Source organism: Cynocephalus volans, chromosome 4, assembly GCF_027409185.1.
Source record: "Cynocephalus volans isolate mCynVol1 chromosome 4, mCynVol1.pri, whole genome shotgun sequence".
Lineage (NCBI taxonomy): Eukaryota > Metazoa > Chordata > Mammalia > Dermoptera > Cynocephalidae > Cynocephalus > Cynocephalus volans.
This window is the reverse complement of record NC_084463.1, coordinates 23156496-23173446: the sequence shown is the minus strand read 5'-3', so window position 1 is coordinate 23173446 and position 16951 is coordinate 23156496. Positions and strand designations below refer to the sequence as shown.

Genomic DNA, 16951 nt, shown 5'->3' with positions numbered 1-16951 from the left:
ATATACACACATAGAATATTTCTAGGAGGATTCATAGGAACTGTCAATTGTGGTTAACTGGGGATTAGGGAGAACAAGGACTTTTACTTTTCACTTTAAACTGATGTACTATTTGAATTTTTTACCATACCATGTACAGATTTGAGTCATTATTTTCCTAATTAAGACTTTCAGTTAAAAAGGAAAAAATTAACAGCTGTGCTTTATTTCTGGTACTTCCTAAAACCACTAAATACTAGTCTTTTTTTTTTTTTTTAAAGAAGGCATACACGTGTAAAAAGTAGGATAGGAAAAGAAAGCAGAAGACAACAAAGGTCAGATGGCAACAAAATTTTAGAAGTTGTAACATAAAAGCCAATTCCCTTTTAGAACCTCAGGACTGCTCGGGTACATGTGAAGGCAGAGGGGCAGGTGGGACTAAAATAGGAGAGTCTATTGCAAATCTGTATTGGAAGCAGTCAGAACTCTAAGATGGGAGGCTAGCCTTCTGGAATGAATGAACCAGAGGACTCCATATTAGAGAACATAGTGCACAGCTGAGGGGTGGGGTTAACTAAAAGTCTGTATATTAAATATAAGACTTCCCCCAACCTCCTTCCCAGGGGAAGAGCCTCCCAGACACTGGGACTCACTCAACCTTAAGCCTAAACCCCATCCAGTCAGGAGACAGGAGGAGTCCTCTTTGGGGAAAATAACCAGTATGACAGAAAAAACCCACAGATTCTGACACATGGGAGTTCCTCAACTGTAGAGCCTGGTCCGTGTTTTATACCTGCGATCAAGCCCCATACACACACACACAGACTCTCCAATTGGCTTTCCAGTGCTTTCTCTTAAATATGAGCAGACAAACAAGGGGCACCTTACATTTGAGAAACCCCGCCAACACTAGAGTTATACCAAAACAAACTATCAGGTAGAGAGGAATTTGGAGGAAACGAGAAAATACAGGAAAGAGGAGAAAAATCTAAAAGAAAACAATGATATACTTATATAGATTTTAAAAAATGACAACTATGAAACACAGAGTGCTATAAAAAAGAAATAGGCAAAAAAAGACTTCTGGGAAATTAAAAATATAAGTGAAATATCCCCAAGACAAGACAGAAAGCCTTTAGAGAGTAGAATTAAAAAAGCAAGAGACAGAAAAAAATCAAGAAAAACGTAAGAAAATTAGAGAATCAGAAGGTCTAACATCTGAATAATGAAAGTTCTACAAGACAGAAGAGAGAAAAAATTATAATAGAAAGTATCAAATAAGAAGTAAAACAAGAAAATTTCTCCAAAGTGAAGTTACTAGTAGCTGGTTTGAAACAGCCATCCAGTGTCTAGATTCATATGAAGATATATCACTGTGAAATTTCACGTTACTGAAAATAAAGCAATGATCCTTAGAGGTTTTTAATGAGATAAGAAAAAGAGGTCATATAATACAAAGGACTGGGAATAAGAATAGAGTGGTTACTTTGGCAGGAATACTTAGACATTAGCAGGAAATGAGTGATACCTTCAAAAGGCTAAAAAAAAAAATTTTCCCACCTAACAGTCTATACTCAGCCAAACCACCTAATAAATTTAAGAGTATGATGAAGACGATTTCAAATGTCTCCAAAACATTTTCTCCTATGGATCCTCACTAAAGAAGCTACATGAGGATATGCTTCAGCAAAATAAAGGAGTACACCAAGAAAGACAACATGAGATCCAGGAAACAGAGGATCCAGTACAGAAGAGACATAAAGGGAACTCTCTGATGAGAAAGGGAAATGGCAAATACCAGCAAAGCAGCAGGCCTCGAGAACAACTGTCAAGTGAAATAGAGTCCAGAGGGAAGAATCCATGAAACAAGTTAAACCAGCAAGTTACTGATGTGTTTCAGCATATCTATGAGATTTATTCTTCTGTCACAGCATTTGAGGATAAATTGAAAGGCACATAGTAAACAAGGCAACAAAACAATGAAACAACCTTGAACAATATAGAGAAAATACTGGTCAATAAAGGGAATATGATACATTATTCAGGCTCAGCTATGAATACTATTTATATAGTCATAATAATGTAAATATTAAAAATTGAACTAAACACTGTGATATAAACACATTGGGAGGACATCGGGAGTGTGCAGGGTGGCGATAAGTGGGGAGAAGCCATGAGAGCAAACCAAATCTTTATCTTCCATAACTGGAAATAAATAAAACCAAAAAGGAGCAGTACAAATATGGTATTTTAAAATATGGATGTCAACATTAGAATAAACAGATAAAAAAGTTGAAAGTGATTGTCTTTGAGGATGGGTGACACATTATGAGCCTTGAAGTACTAACTTTTAAAACTGCGCACATGTATTACCTTGATAAAAAATAAAAATTGAATCCAAAATAAAAATAATTTTTAAAATTAAGGACAATATCAATAAGTGAAAACAAGTGGAACACAGGTAAATGTGTTATTTTTCTTTATCTCCCACTAACGGTAATTTATTCTGTTCCTGATTCCCTTCTCTTATTTACCTTGGCTTTTTGGTGGGGGGTGCGCCATCACTGAAGAATCCAAAAATCTCGTCTATATCAGAGGCCTGGCTCCCTGTAGAAGCCATCCAGTTTCTAAAATAGATTAAACACCATGGACGACAATTAGATCTGTAAAGATTATCATTCAAAATAGTACATACATTAAACAGTTTTAATAAGCCGTATACCCTTAAAGGTGTTTTAGACGTGTTCCCTGCTGCCTTGGATTGAATGTCCCCCCAAAACTTAGTCCCCTCTGTAACTGTTGAGGGTGGGAAATTCTATTGTGGTAATTGAAAGGTGGGCCCTTTAAGAGGCCTTGATGGTTTAATGGTGATCTTGGGTGTGGTTCTGAGGCCTTTAAAAGGACAGCACATGAGGAGCTATCTCCCTCTCTCTGCTCTGCCATTTTGGCCATGTGAGACCCCTGGGCTAAGGCCTTCATCAGATGTGTTCCCTGGACTTTGGACTTCCCAGCCTCCAAAACTGTAAGCAATACATTTTGTTTTCTTATAAAATAATCCAGTTCCAGGTATTTTTGTTATAAGCAACAGAAATGGACTAATTAATACACCTGCTTAACAGAAATTCATTAATTAGCTGGCTGGTTAGCTCAGTTGGTTAGAGCACAGCCTTATAACCCCAAGGTCAGGGGTTCAGATCCCCATACTGGTCAGCTGCCCTCCTCCACCCTGCCAAAAAAAGAACAGAAATTCATTAATTAAAGAGCATTCCAAACTTAAAGAATTAAATTTGTCTGAAAGAAGTAACCTTGAAATTATAGGACTTTGATGCTCCATATTGCCATCTTGCTTGTATTCCTAAATGCCTCCCTCCAACCCCCCACCAAAAAAATAACAATGCCAACGAGTGTCAATTATTGGCCATCAATTTGTGTAGCTAAGAAAGAACCTGTTACTCTCCCACATGAGACCCATTTGGGGTTAGACTTAGGGGATGAATATAACCCATGGTTAAGTGTGTCAGCAGCCACCAATTATCCATTTACTCTCAGCTGAAGAAATCACTGGGCCAAGAATAGAACAATTAATACTAATTTGCTGATTGTTAGACATTCCTTGTGGCTGGACAAATGTGTCTTCACAGGCAGTGGGGCATGTCTCTCTAGCTAAATATGAAGTGAACTTTTAAATTAAACCACTGTGATAAATGGTAAAGGTATTATCAAGCAAAGATTTATGAAAAATGCCTAATTATGTTCAGGTGCTCAGATAATTAGCAAAAAGAAGAAGAGAATCACCACGGATCAGAATGAGAAGTATAGAGAGATATTTTAATTGCTCAAAACTTTAGCAAACCTGCTAAATCTAGGGACTGTTAATTTTTTAAAAAGCAGTAATATTTTAAACACAAAATATAGAAGACAATATATATTACCAAAGTTTTATTACATTTCATTGTCAATATTTACAAAGAACCAAATTACTAATAACTATTAGAAGTTTACTTATTTATTAGAAAGCTTTATTAAAACTTTTAAGTTTGCAGAATTATTTTTTTCTGGTAAACAGAAGCTCAGTTCTTCACCCCATATTCTATCGTACGTAATAGAATTCTTCTTTGGTATTATACTCCGGAGGAAAATAGGAATCATAAAGTCACAGAAATGAGTTAGAAATAGACCATTTTTCTAGTCAAATCTTTGATTATGTTGGTGAGAAAGCTGGGGATCAGGAGAACACAGATGAATCATTTCACTCAGAAAAATCCTGCCTTAACTCAATCATCTGGGATGCATGTTAAAAGTACATGTTCTTAAAAATAAAGTCAATTAATTTAAAAAAATATATATATATGTTTCTAGGCTTTAATCTAAAATTTCTGAACCAGAATCTTCAGGGGTTCTTATGCCATGTTGCACAGAAAACACCTAAATGAAATGCAAACAATTTTTCTAGGTCCCAACTATTTTGTTAAATGTAGAATATATACAAGATAAACCATTATGCCACCCTCCCTTCACATGTATGCATCATTTATTATTGCCTAACAGCTTCCCAGTTTGCTAATACCAATAGTCAGGATTAAATGTCATTAAAATATTTTCATGAAGTTTTAATTTACATGAAGTCATTTCTTACTCTAAAGTCTATGCTCTAGACTGAAGAACTAGTGATATAAGAATGATTTTTTACCACATACAGCACAAACCCATCATGTAAACAAATTACACCAAAGTAAAAACACAATGTGTTGAGAGAGATGGAAGTAAAATGTAGAGGGAAATTAATGTTTAAGTTTTGAAGATGAACATCTTCAGAATTCAATGCTCAATTCATCTTACTAAACCAGAGTTTTATTTAACATTCTCTTACAGTGCTTACCGCGTGCCATGAACTATTTATAAATATGAATTTAATCCCCACAACTTTATGAGGCACAACAGGTGAGAAAACTGAGACACAAAAGGGTTGATACCTGGTAGCACCAGGATTCAAATCGTGGCAATTCTGCCTCCCGAGTCCTTGCTACACTATTACTAACTAAAAACGTTCTCCAAGTATCAGTTTTTCGGTTTTTTTTTTTTTTTTTTTTTTTAAACCTGAAGTTCAAAACTATCAAAAAAGAAAACACCTACATTCTAAAAGGCAGATTTAGGGCCAGCCGTGCCTCACTTGGGAGTGTGGTGCTGATAACCCCTTGGGAGGGTTCAGATCCCTATACAGGCATGGCCGGGTTAGCTTACTTCAGAGAGCGTGGTGCTAACAACACCAAGTCAAGGGTTAGGATCCCCTTACCGGTCATCTTTTTTAAAAAAATAAAAATAAAAATAAAAAGCAGATTTACTTGAAAGAATTCTGTGTAATCCTTAATAGCTGCTTTATAACTAAGCGCTCCACTGAGGCTATCATGGCAGTCAGCTAAATTCAGAAGCTAAATGAAATGACTTTTTCTACTGACAAACACTATTTGTTATGTACTCACCACCACTAATCTACCAGAACCCTAGATCAGTCCTATCATTTTCTCCTGGAAAATATGCAAGATCATTTTTGCTGGATTCCATTTCTGACAGATGGTCAGTTCTTGATGTTCATACCTTTTTCTTTACAGTCAACTTCTTTTTTTTTTTTTTTTTTTTTTTTAAAAAGATGACCGGTAAGGGGATCTTAACCCTTGACTTGGTGTTGTCAGCACCACGCTCAGCCAGTGAGCGAACCGGCCATCCGTATATGGGATCCGAACCCGGGGCCTTGGTGTTATCAGCACCGCACTCTCCCGAGTGAGCCACGGGCCGGCCCTACAGTCAACTTCTGAAGGGACAACCCATCCACTATAATTTATGAAACTTAAATACGGCCAATAGTTCCTGACTGGTATGCTGAGGATTCTCTTGTTTAGGAAGTGAATGAGAAGTAGTTCAATGTGCCCATATCATATTTCATCATATATTCATCCTGTTTTCTAATAGAATAACATCTTTCCTTCAGTCTAAAGGACGCCTCATCTGATAGAATCTCACATGCATAGCACAGTGGCATGTAAGCATAAACCATATTTTATTCCTTCTAGAGCACTGTTTTCAGAGAAAAAACCTATTTTAGCATTTACCCTAAATAATATGCAGTTACTGATAAAGGGCTTCAAAGCTAACTGTGAAAGTCTGACACATAATTCCTAACATGCACCAGCTAGTTCACACATTAATTTCTTTACATAATCACTATATGAATTTTCATTTTAGTGGGACTTGCTATGTATAGCAGAAGTGGGAAAAGCTTTTCTGCCACAAGAAAACGAAGACAATTACTTGCGGCAGTGTCTTCATCACACCAATTACTGCTAAGGCACTGAGAAATCCTTCAAGGCCAACAAAGTATAGCAAAATAAAAGTCAGATACTTGGTGAATTCTGAGAAAAGTAACAGCAACCCTGTTAACAAAATTTGTAAGGCTGAAGTCTTCATATGAGATAAAACACTTATACTTGACACTGGTCAGCATGGCAGGAAATAAAATGCTTAAATGTGGAGGATGAAAAAGGGAAAAATCAAGGTGAGTGTTTTAAGAAACCTCCAGTAAGAAACACAGAAAAGGGACAAAAGAACAGCGATTGATTATCTGAATGAAATTAAGTTTGTGCATACTGGAGGATCTGTGGATTTGAAAACATGAAAGAAATCTTGGTGCTAGCAAAGACAGCAAAATCTAGCCCTTCTCTATTTATATACGTCCCCAGCCCGTATTCCTCACTCTGAGCTTGTGTCTCTCCTGTGCTCCCAGCGTGTAGTCTTCAGCTCCAACAAGTGGTACGCCACAAGGAACTCATAATAATACACTGCGGTATACTGGTAGAGGGCATACATCAAGGGAAAAGTTCTATTTTTTTCGTTTTTTAGCATTTTTGCCTGGAAATAAAAGATCTGCAAATGACTAGCTTGAAAAGGTGGTACATTTCTTGTTTTAAAAGGATCAGCTCTATTTTCAGCAAGCTCTTCCCCCTCTATTAAAAAAAAAATAAAACAGTGACTGGAAAAGAGAATGGCTTATTTCTCTAGCATAAACACAGAAAAGGGTTAACTTCATTTCTGAAGGAAAAAAGAGAGTCATCTCTGACTTGAGAAGAAACCAAACCTCTCTAATTGTGGCTCTTGGACTGATTCCAACACATCTGTTTTGTAGCAACTATGGGGGGATGGAGGAAGGAAAAGATACCCGGTATGAGGTACTACAAAAGGGCACTCAACAAGCTTGCTGACAATGAACAAATTGAATAAAATATTTTGCTTGGGAAGATGATGAATTCAGTTCCACAATGTAGACTGTGGCCTTTCCTATCAGTGAATAAAGAAAACGTGTCATTTCTGCTTTTCAGTGCACACAGAGATAGGAATTATGTCTAGCTGGGCCAGGATGTGATTCCTCTGTGTACCTCAGTCTTGAAGTTATTTCCTCTGTGGATAACTTAGTCAACTCCTACTTTTATTCTTTTTTTTTTTTTTTTTTTTTTTGGTCTTTTTCGTGACTGGCACTCAGCCAGTGAGTGCACCAGCCAGTCCTACATAGGATCCGAACCTGCGGCGGGAGAGTCGCCACGCTCCCAGCGCCGCACTCTCCCGAGTGCGCCGCGGGCTTGGCCCCCTACTTTTATTCTTAAATGTGCCTGACACCCTCTACCTTCTGTCAGGTAGGATCTGCATCACACTCGTTCCCTAAAAATTTGCTTTAACACAGTTACTGACAAAATGCAAGGTTGATGGCACTTATCTTTGTCATTTTGCCAACCAAAATGACCCACGTCTTAACGATGTGAGAAGAATGGTCTCATTGGAGGTAGGGTTTCTGAAAGACCTTAATGACTAAGAGGTATAACCCAAATTCTAGAAAACCCTTCAATTCAAGTCCCCCAATAAACTGCCCTGGTATTCCAGACTCAAGAGTTCAGATGTTGTTTGTATCAGTTATTTTCAATTATAAAGCCAAAGTAACACATCATGTGTAGAGAATAAAACTGTCACAAAACATAATAATGGAACATCCAAGTTAAAAATCTGATTTGAATAAGAAGTGGATGACTGGAGGTGATGATTTTACCGTGCAAAGAATGACAACTTCTTTCTTTGTCACAGCTTTCCCTCCTGTAAAGCTTCTGAGAAAATATATCCTGAAAACAATGACACATGTTGCTAAGGAAGGAAACTTTAAAAATATTTAATTTAATAAAAATATTTACACGCGTATCAAGCACTATGACCATACAAACAATTTCATCACAAATGACACAGGTTATTCACTAAAAATGAAATTAAATAAATCTTTAAGGGCAAGATTTTATGTTCTAGTGAGTCCTTAAAAATTAAAATCCCACTATTAAAATAGTATGAGTTATGTATGGTGATACCCTCAATGGCTTACTTTTCATGCCAACAGAGCATACATAATGTGCTGCGTACAAATGTAGTTTTCTTCCAAGTCTGGGGGAATCACAGAAGATACCATCATTATAGAGGATAACTCTATAAGTTGAAATGTGTCAAGTCTTAACGAAGACTTACCTGTCATAATAAAAATCAAAATGTTTAGTAAGTATATCCCTCATTTTCACCCTTTTACTTGAGGATTTCCAACTTAAATAGTACTGAAAATAAAGAATAGTTCTGAAAATTTTTTAAAATGAGTCATATTTTGATGACATGAAAATTGATAGATTTTATGATTAAAAACCCTCAAGTGTGGCTGAATGTCAGTAGAAAAGTTAATTCACTGGCACCACCAGATGAAACATCTTGGAGGTTCCACGCTGTGCACATGGAATCCAAACCCCATTAATAGCAAAACCAAGGACAAACGTGTAAGAAAGATAAAAAGTAAATCTGTTTTACAATTAATATTGTAAGAACTAAAAGGAAAATAAAATGTTCTGCAACATTAAGAAAAAAAAAATCATTCAAATCCAGCTTACTCAAGTTTACTTCCAAGTTCGTGTTCAAGTGTACAATATTATAAATAGATATAATGGATAAAAAAAAAAAATTGATAGATACCCACCATAGGTTCTTTATACTTAAAACCCAATAAAGTGAAATTTAAGAATAAGCTTGTTTTGAGTGCAATTTCTCCTTTAATTTTGTCATTCAACTGCTAGTAAATGTCTACTAAATGCTAGGCTCTTGACCTTCCTACTTAGAATGGCAATGCAGCTGGAGACCCAAAGAGGTTGTCACATTTCCTTTTAAAGAGAAAAAGACTAGACAACTAGATTTTGGGGTGATTTATATTCAGTCCTGCCTAGAGGAAGGAGGGAAAAGGCCTGTTAAATTTCTAAAGGGTCCTTCTAACTTGTAGTTATATGAATGCATGCCCTTTTCTTTTTTGAAGAAGAAAATAGAATATTTTGCCTCAGACAGTTAAAGGCCCATGCTTCTGAACATTTTCTTTAGTAATCTTATCTCAGCTTCAACTTCATGGTAATCTAAGCTATAAACAATGAAAAATTCACAGAATAGGATTCAAACATAAAACAACTATGACAAATTTGGAAAAGAATCAATCAGAAATTTAAGAACCTACAAAAGGATACTCTACTTATGAAGAATAAAATAAAACTGAGAAACAACATGGGAAAAGGTTAACCATAGGCAAGTCTGGCTAGAACAGCTCTGGCGACCTCACTGGATAGGCTGACTGTGGTTCTTTACAGAGTATTGAGCATCTGAACCAAAGATGATGCTGAATACCCAAAGAATACACTGATATATCTAAAACTTTGACAACATTCTATTATGCCGGTCACCGATTAGGACCTTATGAAAGTATTGTGCCCAACCTAAAACCTGAAACCTAAGGAACACACAGAAAATTTCACTGAGTCAAAGACCACAAAATGTGAACTGGCAAATAAAAATTTTAAAAGGAGGTTGGTGCCACTGAGCTTGAAAGAAATGAGGGACATAATAAAACCTGCTCTTAAAAGAGCAGTTTCCTCCCCAACAAAGCCCAGTTTTCACCCCATCACTGCCTCCCTTAGAGACAAGTGCACTTGGTGCCTTTGCCATCCTTTGCTGTAAAAGAGCCTTTTGGCTTCTAACCTGGAAATCTATAAACTGGAATAGTAAAATCTTTATAGTTTTCACTACAATCATGCGATCCAACTTCAGTTTCTTATCCACAGGAAAAGATCTTTGTTCAGCTGCTCTATAAACTGAATTTAAGAAACTTCTACATTACTTTGGAATTACCTAATTCAAGTTAAGACATGAGTATGGGTGTTTAGAAATTACAATCTGCAAACATTTTTTTGGCTTATAAGCATTTTTAAATTGAGGAGAAACCCATTCCTAGAAAGCTCCTTCCCTCCATCCAGCCACACTGACCTCTTACAGTTCCTCAAACAGGCCTTACATTCTGGCCCTGGGGCCTTTCTTTATATCGGTTGTTTCTTCTGCTGGGAATGCTCTTCCCCCATGAATCTGCACCAGTTTCCAAGCCTTTTCTCAAATCATACCTTCTCAACAATGCTCCCTAACCATCCTATTTAAAACTGCATGCTATGCCCCCACTGTATTGTTCCACTTTTTATATGATAGCACCTACTACCCTCTAACATACCAATTATATTTATTAGTAGTATAATGACTATACTAATTAATTTATTATTTGCTGTCTGCCTCCTCCCACCAGAATGTAAGTTCCCCCAAAGACTGGGATATTTTGTCTTTTTAGTTCGTAGATATATCCCAAGATCACAGAACAGTGCCTGGCACACAATTGGCATTCAGATATTTATTAGTGAACTAACAAATGAACAATGTTGCTCATAATTAGAATTACAAGAAAGAAATATCTTGTGAAACAAGAGAAAGCATTTCCAATTAAAAGAAACAACACATTAATGCAGCAAAGACCATAAAAAGCAATTTCAGTTTTTAAATGAAACAAATGAGGGGTTCAGATCCAGTACTGGCCAGCCACGAAAACAAACAAAAAAAACCTTTCCCTAAAACGTTAAACAACATATAGCTCAAGTTTCTGATATCTAAGTTGTAAACTAATTTTTTAAGGATACATTCTTAAAAACTGATTTTTTAAGGGTAGATTCTTAAAGGGAAGAACTTTTTCTGGCAAAAGTATCAAGGAAATCAATATTCAAGACTAACAAATCAGTTTCTCTTCTTTTTCTTTCTTTCTTTCTTTCTTTTTTTTTTTTTTTTTGGCATCTGTTCAGTATGGGCATCTGAACTCTTGACCTTGGTGTTGTAAGGCTGTGCTCTAACCAATGGACTTAATTGGCAGGCCCTTATTTTACATATCAAATCTATCTAAGGTACTTTACAGTTACAGAAAAATAAAAGCTTATGTAGCAGCAAAAGAGATTTCAAAACACAAATTGGGTCAAGTCACAGTTTAAAACCAGTCCATGGCTCCCACTGTGTTCAATAACTCATCATGGCTACACGACCTGGCGTGAACCGGCATCTGCCATCCACACAGCATCCGTCCAGCCCCCTCCCTCACTCATTGGGCTCTAGGGCTACACACATTCCTGGCTCACAGCCTTTGCTCAGAGTGATATAATCTGCAACTACCTCCCCCAGCGGTGAAGTTTCAGTTTAAATGTTAGAGTCTTTAGTCTGGTTTTCCACCCCCTTCACCCCAAGTGCCTCATTTATACTTCAGCTCCTAATTTGCATCTCTTAACACTTGGAATTACTGGCCTCTCCTACAAGAATAAAAGCACTTTAAGGATAAGTACAGTGTGCCTTATTTATCATCCTGTCCCCAGCTCCTAGCACAGCTTCTATTATAAAGTAAATGTTTACACTGCGTAGTAAATGTTCAAATATTTGCGGTTTGAATGAGTATGTACCTACCATAAATTCATTTAAAGTCTAAGAGATCAACTGATACTTTTAATTTTCTGAGCTGTAAAAACCAGGATGAATGGGTAAAGCTGTATGTAGTATTTTATTTTTATGCCAAACAAATAACTTCTGTGGCTGATATCCACCACGTCCCTGTTTATGCTAATGTTTATCCCTACACATAAAATTCTCATAAAATTTGGAGGAGTCTCCTTGATCTTTCAGTTTTCTCCTTGCCAACCATATGACAAGAAATCAAGATCATATAGCACTTTTGTTGAAAGTCTATAGATTTGTTTTATGCAACAAAGCTACATGCACTTTACTCTCATTCTACTTCTATTTTGTAGGTTCCCTATGGCCTGGCCATGATAATATTCTGTATATGTTTGTAGAGTTTAAAATGACAGAAATTGTATTAGTTATGAGCTGTTGAATTTTCATGTTCAAATACCGGTTAAATGCCAAGTACTGTGCTGAGAATATCACCCGCACCTAGCTCACCTAAACCAAACACTACATAGCATTTACAACAAGCCAAGCACTGTTTTCTCCACATTCACTCTTCTGTGCAATAGAAACTATTATCGTCTCATACCACAAATACCAGAGATAATGAAATTGAAGCGCACAGATGTTAAGTGGCTTGCTAAAAGGTCACACAGCTATTACACAGTAGACATGCAATCAGCATTCAAGTTGTTAACACACAACACAACTGTCTCTCCAAAGATGAATAAGACATGGGCTACACCCTTTAAAATTCTATACCTTTAGGGGAAATAGAACTGTAAACAAATATTTATAACATGTTCGTGCCAAGTTTAATAGGCATGTATGAGGTATGGAGATTAACACTTGTGCCTGAAGATCTCGGAAATCTTAATGGGAGATAAATACCCTTACAGTAAAACTCAATGAAATTGTTAGTATTTACATTCCTTTACTTCCTGGAAGCACCTGACACTTAATTCCATTCTTGTCTTTTCCTGGTTTCCCTCCCACCCTTCTATTGGAAGATCTTCCTCTACTCATTCCCTAATGCTGAAGGTCCTCAGGGCTCACCTGTCAGTTCACTTTATATGTCACCTCCCCTCCCCACCCCATGTACTCCTATGGCTTAAAATACCAACTAAAGGCTAATGACTCCCAAACCTCTGTCTTCAGCTCAGATCTCTGCTGTGCTTCAGGTCCATGAAATACCTACCTAAACTTTCAGTTAGACAGTCCTCCAATACATAAAGGTATTTTAAGACAGTACTTCAAATTTAAAGGACAAAAACAGTTCAACCAACTGCTCCTTATCGTGTGTTATAGATCTCTAAATGGTAGAAATAATCTCTGGGCAATAAAATTACAGGCCATTATTTCCTCCTTCCTGTTTTAAGCACCAACATAAGCTTAAAAATTTTTTCTTGATTTTGAAAGAACCACCTTTACTTTAGCAATAAATTTTTAAGTATACCCCTTGGATCGGTTTCAAACAAGAGAATGATAAACCAAAGGGAATGTAGGAAAGTGGCAAAATGTGTAACCTTACACTAGAATATTTTCAGGATATCCTTTTTTGCTAATAAAAATTAACTGAAAAATTAATATTCTCTCTGATCTGTATATGAGCTGAGAGCTGAAAGCATTGTTTAGACTTGAAACAAGAATCTGAAAGCTACAAAGAAAGGAGTGTTATTTGCCACAGAGGCCACCATAACAACTAGAAAGTCTAGGCTAACTTAAAATAGCTCTAAAAGCATCCTTCTGCTGAGCAGGTAGCATCAGTCTTAAAAAGTGGCCGGTGAAAATAATCAAGGTGGAAAAAACTAGGTACTAGAAAAGCAGGTGAGGGGGACCTAAAAACATACTTTCATGAAGAGTGAAGGAGGTCAGTGGCGCACCAAGGGAGGACTCACAGGAGCCACCGGAGTGCTGGGCAGTGTGGGCCCAAGGCAGGCAGACGCTTCATCCCGGAGTAGCAAAGTAACAGATCACATGTACACACTGCAGGAAATATGTAAAGTACAGTGAAGTAGAAAGAGCAAAATGAAAACCACCTTGTCAGCACACGTGAGATAACCACTACTGACATTTGGTTTATGTCAGAGAAACAGTTTTTAAGAGGAACTCTTAGAAAGAAGCCTGAGCATTCTGGGTTCATGTTCATATCAATTCAAAAAAATTTATTCATTAGAGTTTGCCCCTTTTACATCATAATTCTTACACATGAGTACAAGTCTCCTTTTTTGTTTTTTAATTCTTCTTCCTTCGTTTACCTTACTGTCTTAGTAAAATTAACTTTTTAAAATACTCAAACAGCTTGTGGGTTCATCAAAAGAGCAGTCTCTGCGGCAGGACAAAGAAAGCCAGCAGTCCATTTCCAGTGACTGAGGGGAGTGAGGCTCCGGGCTGAGTGTGTACCTAGGAGGGGGGACAGCAGAGGGCTAGATGCTCCCCATCCCGGTTGATGTGACACCTGTGGAATCTGTAAAACCATGGAGAAGCACTAAGTTCTGGCTACAGATCTCAAACCTGCTCCTTAGCCAGGGAGTTAAAAACAGAGCATCTCTTAGGCACGGCTGACCCTTAAGGCACCTGAAGATAAGTAAGAGCTGAAGGATAAGCTTCTGAAAATAATTAAGGAAATTTATGAGTAATTTGTGTTTCTCCTTGTCTGATGTATGGGTGTTACTGTGCTGCATTCCATGATGCTTAGAATATAAAACTTAGCAACTTCTGTCCCAAATGTTTACCTCTTACTCTTTCCAAGCACCTTATTAAAATGATAATAGAAAAATTTTTTTAAAGGTACAAAATTGAGAATGAGAGGAACAGGAGAGAAGACTTCAGTGGATGAGGGATTTTTCAATAAATTTTTGCAGATGAAAAGCTTTAAACGCAGACCTTAAAATGTGGATGGGCATTAAGTCTATTTAACTAATGCACAAAGTCTCTTCTTCGTCCCCTGCTAAGCCAGAGAACTACTTCATCTATTTCTCCATCTCCAAATGCAGAGGTTGAGAGAAAAATGAAGTGAAATCTGAAATGGCTCCAGAACCGAATACATCTGCAGGGGCAAAGAAGTGAAAATAGATTACATTGAAAGTGCATACTGAAATGAAATTCTCCAAGCTCCCATCCTTGTCCCAGCAAACAAAACCCTGTCAGCTGAAGTAATACAAGCATATACATATATTCGCAAAACCATATACACAAAGTCCATACATACCAATCACCCTGCAGTAATGCCCACCACTCAACAAAACCCATCCTAGTATTTCTCTCTTAAAATAACAAAACAACAACAAAAAACATGAACAAGAGCTACTTAGACATTTGAAGAAATCCCAAAATAGTTCATTCATTCCTTAAAGAAATCATTAAGCATCTAAGTGCCAGGCACTATTCTAGATGTTGGAGTTATAGTGGTGAACAAACCAAACCAAACAAAAATTCCTGCCCTTATGGAATTTATATTTCAGTGGGGAGGAAGATAAAATTTGTGGTATGCTAGACAGCAATAAATGCTCCTGGAGAAAAACAAGGCAGGGAAGCAAGATGGGGGTCAGCACTTAAATCTTAGTGCACTGAGGTGGCACTGAAGCAAAGACTTAAAGGAGGTGAAGGAGCAAGTCACTGGATATCTGAGGGAACACACATCCAGGCAGAGAGAAGTACCAGTGCAAAGGCACTGAATCACCTGGAAGAAATGGAGCCAATGCAAAGAGAAGAAAACTAAAAAACTAAAACGAGCCCTCTTTGAGCCTATCATATCTGCTACAGGTTGAATATGTCCCCCAAAAGTTCATGTGTTGGAAACTTGATCCCCACCATAACAGTGTTAAGATGGTAGGAAATCTGAAAGGTGGGGCCTATAAGAGATGATTGTATTGTGAGGACTATGCTCTCATGAATGGATTAATCCATTCACGGAGTAATGTGTTAATGGCTTTATGGGTTATCAGAGGAGTGGACTGGTGGCTTTACAAGGAGAGCAAGTGAGCACCTTAACAAGCACTCTCACCCTGCCCTTGTTATGTAATACCCTGTGTCATCACAGGACTCTGTATAGAGTCCCCACCAAGAAGGCCCTCACTAGATGTGCCACCTGGACCTTGGACTTCCCAGACTCTAAGAAATAAATTTAATTTCTCTATATATTAATCAGGTTCGGGTATTCTGTTATAACTGACAAGAAATGGACTAACACAATATCCATGTAATAAGAATGGATGTCATGAAAAACGATCAAAGAAAAAGATAGATGGCAAGAAACATCAGAGAAATAGTACAAGAAAATATCCCAGAACTGAAGAACATGAATTTGAGAATAAAAGGGCCCAGGGAGAACCATGCACAATAGATGAGGAGAGACCCACATCACGCTACACCATTATCAAACTGCAAAACACCAGGTATAGATAATTTCCTCAACAATTCCAGGGAGGGAGGAAAGAAAACAAATAAACCTAGGTCACATAAAAAGGACCTAAATCACCATGCCTCTAGAGCAATTACAGATATCAGAACACAGTACAGCAATGCCTTCAAAATTGAGGGAAAATTACTTCCAACCCATAACTGCCAAGCTATCAAACACGTGTGTGGACAAAATAAAGTCATTCAAATACTTAGGAAATTATAGGAGTATGTGCTTCAGGAAAATAAGGGGGTAAGCCCAGAGAGAGGAAGATATGTTTCTTGCCCAGGAAGGAGACGAGTGAAGGGCAGTTCTTCAGAGGAACAGTAAAGGCAGGAGGAGGAAGAGGCCGGGCACCAATAAACCAATGAGGTGATACATGTGCGCTCATAGAAAATGTCACTGATAAGAATGTGACAAACATGTTGGAGCATTTTAGAAAAAATTAACAGTAGCTACAAAAAAACAGGTGAAGGCCAATTGAAATGCAAGGAGGCGCACAGCTATAACAGATCATCTGGCTCAACAGTGAACAATATTTACTAGACGTGTAAATACATAAAAACTGCCTGTTTCAGTCAAATATTATAACATGTTAGAGGGCAGAGGGTGAGGAAAAGTAGGGAAATGGTAGGGTGCAAGAACTAATCTATCACAGCAGGAAAATGACAGGCCAAACATGGGTGGGGGTGGGGTATGTGCAGG

The 16951-nt window shown here is 37.4% G+C and overlaps 1 protein-coding gene across 3 annotated transcripts in view; it reads right to left on the bottom strand.

Annotated features, from left to right (window-relative positions):
* The window catches only part of FAM118B (family with sequence similarity 118 member B), a 47255-nt gene that overhangs the window by 23578 nt on the left and 6726 nt on the right, over positions 1 to 16951 (bottom strand). For 2 of the 3 annotated variants that reach the window (XM_063093821.1, XM_063093823.1), the window contains exon 2: positions 2514 to 2606. In XM_063093821.1, the coding sequence (XP_062949891.1) occupies positions 2514 to 2599 (86 nt within the window). In that variant the 5' untranslated portion in view covers positions 2600 to 2606. Of the gene's footprint in view, positions 1 to 2513; positions 2607 to 13694; positions 13774 to 16951 lie in introns of those variants that run through there. The other variant, XM_063093822.1, reaches the window with a different exon arrangement.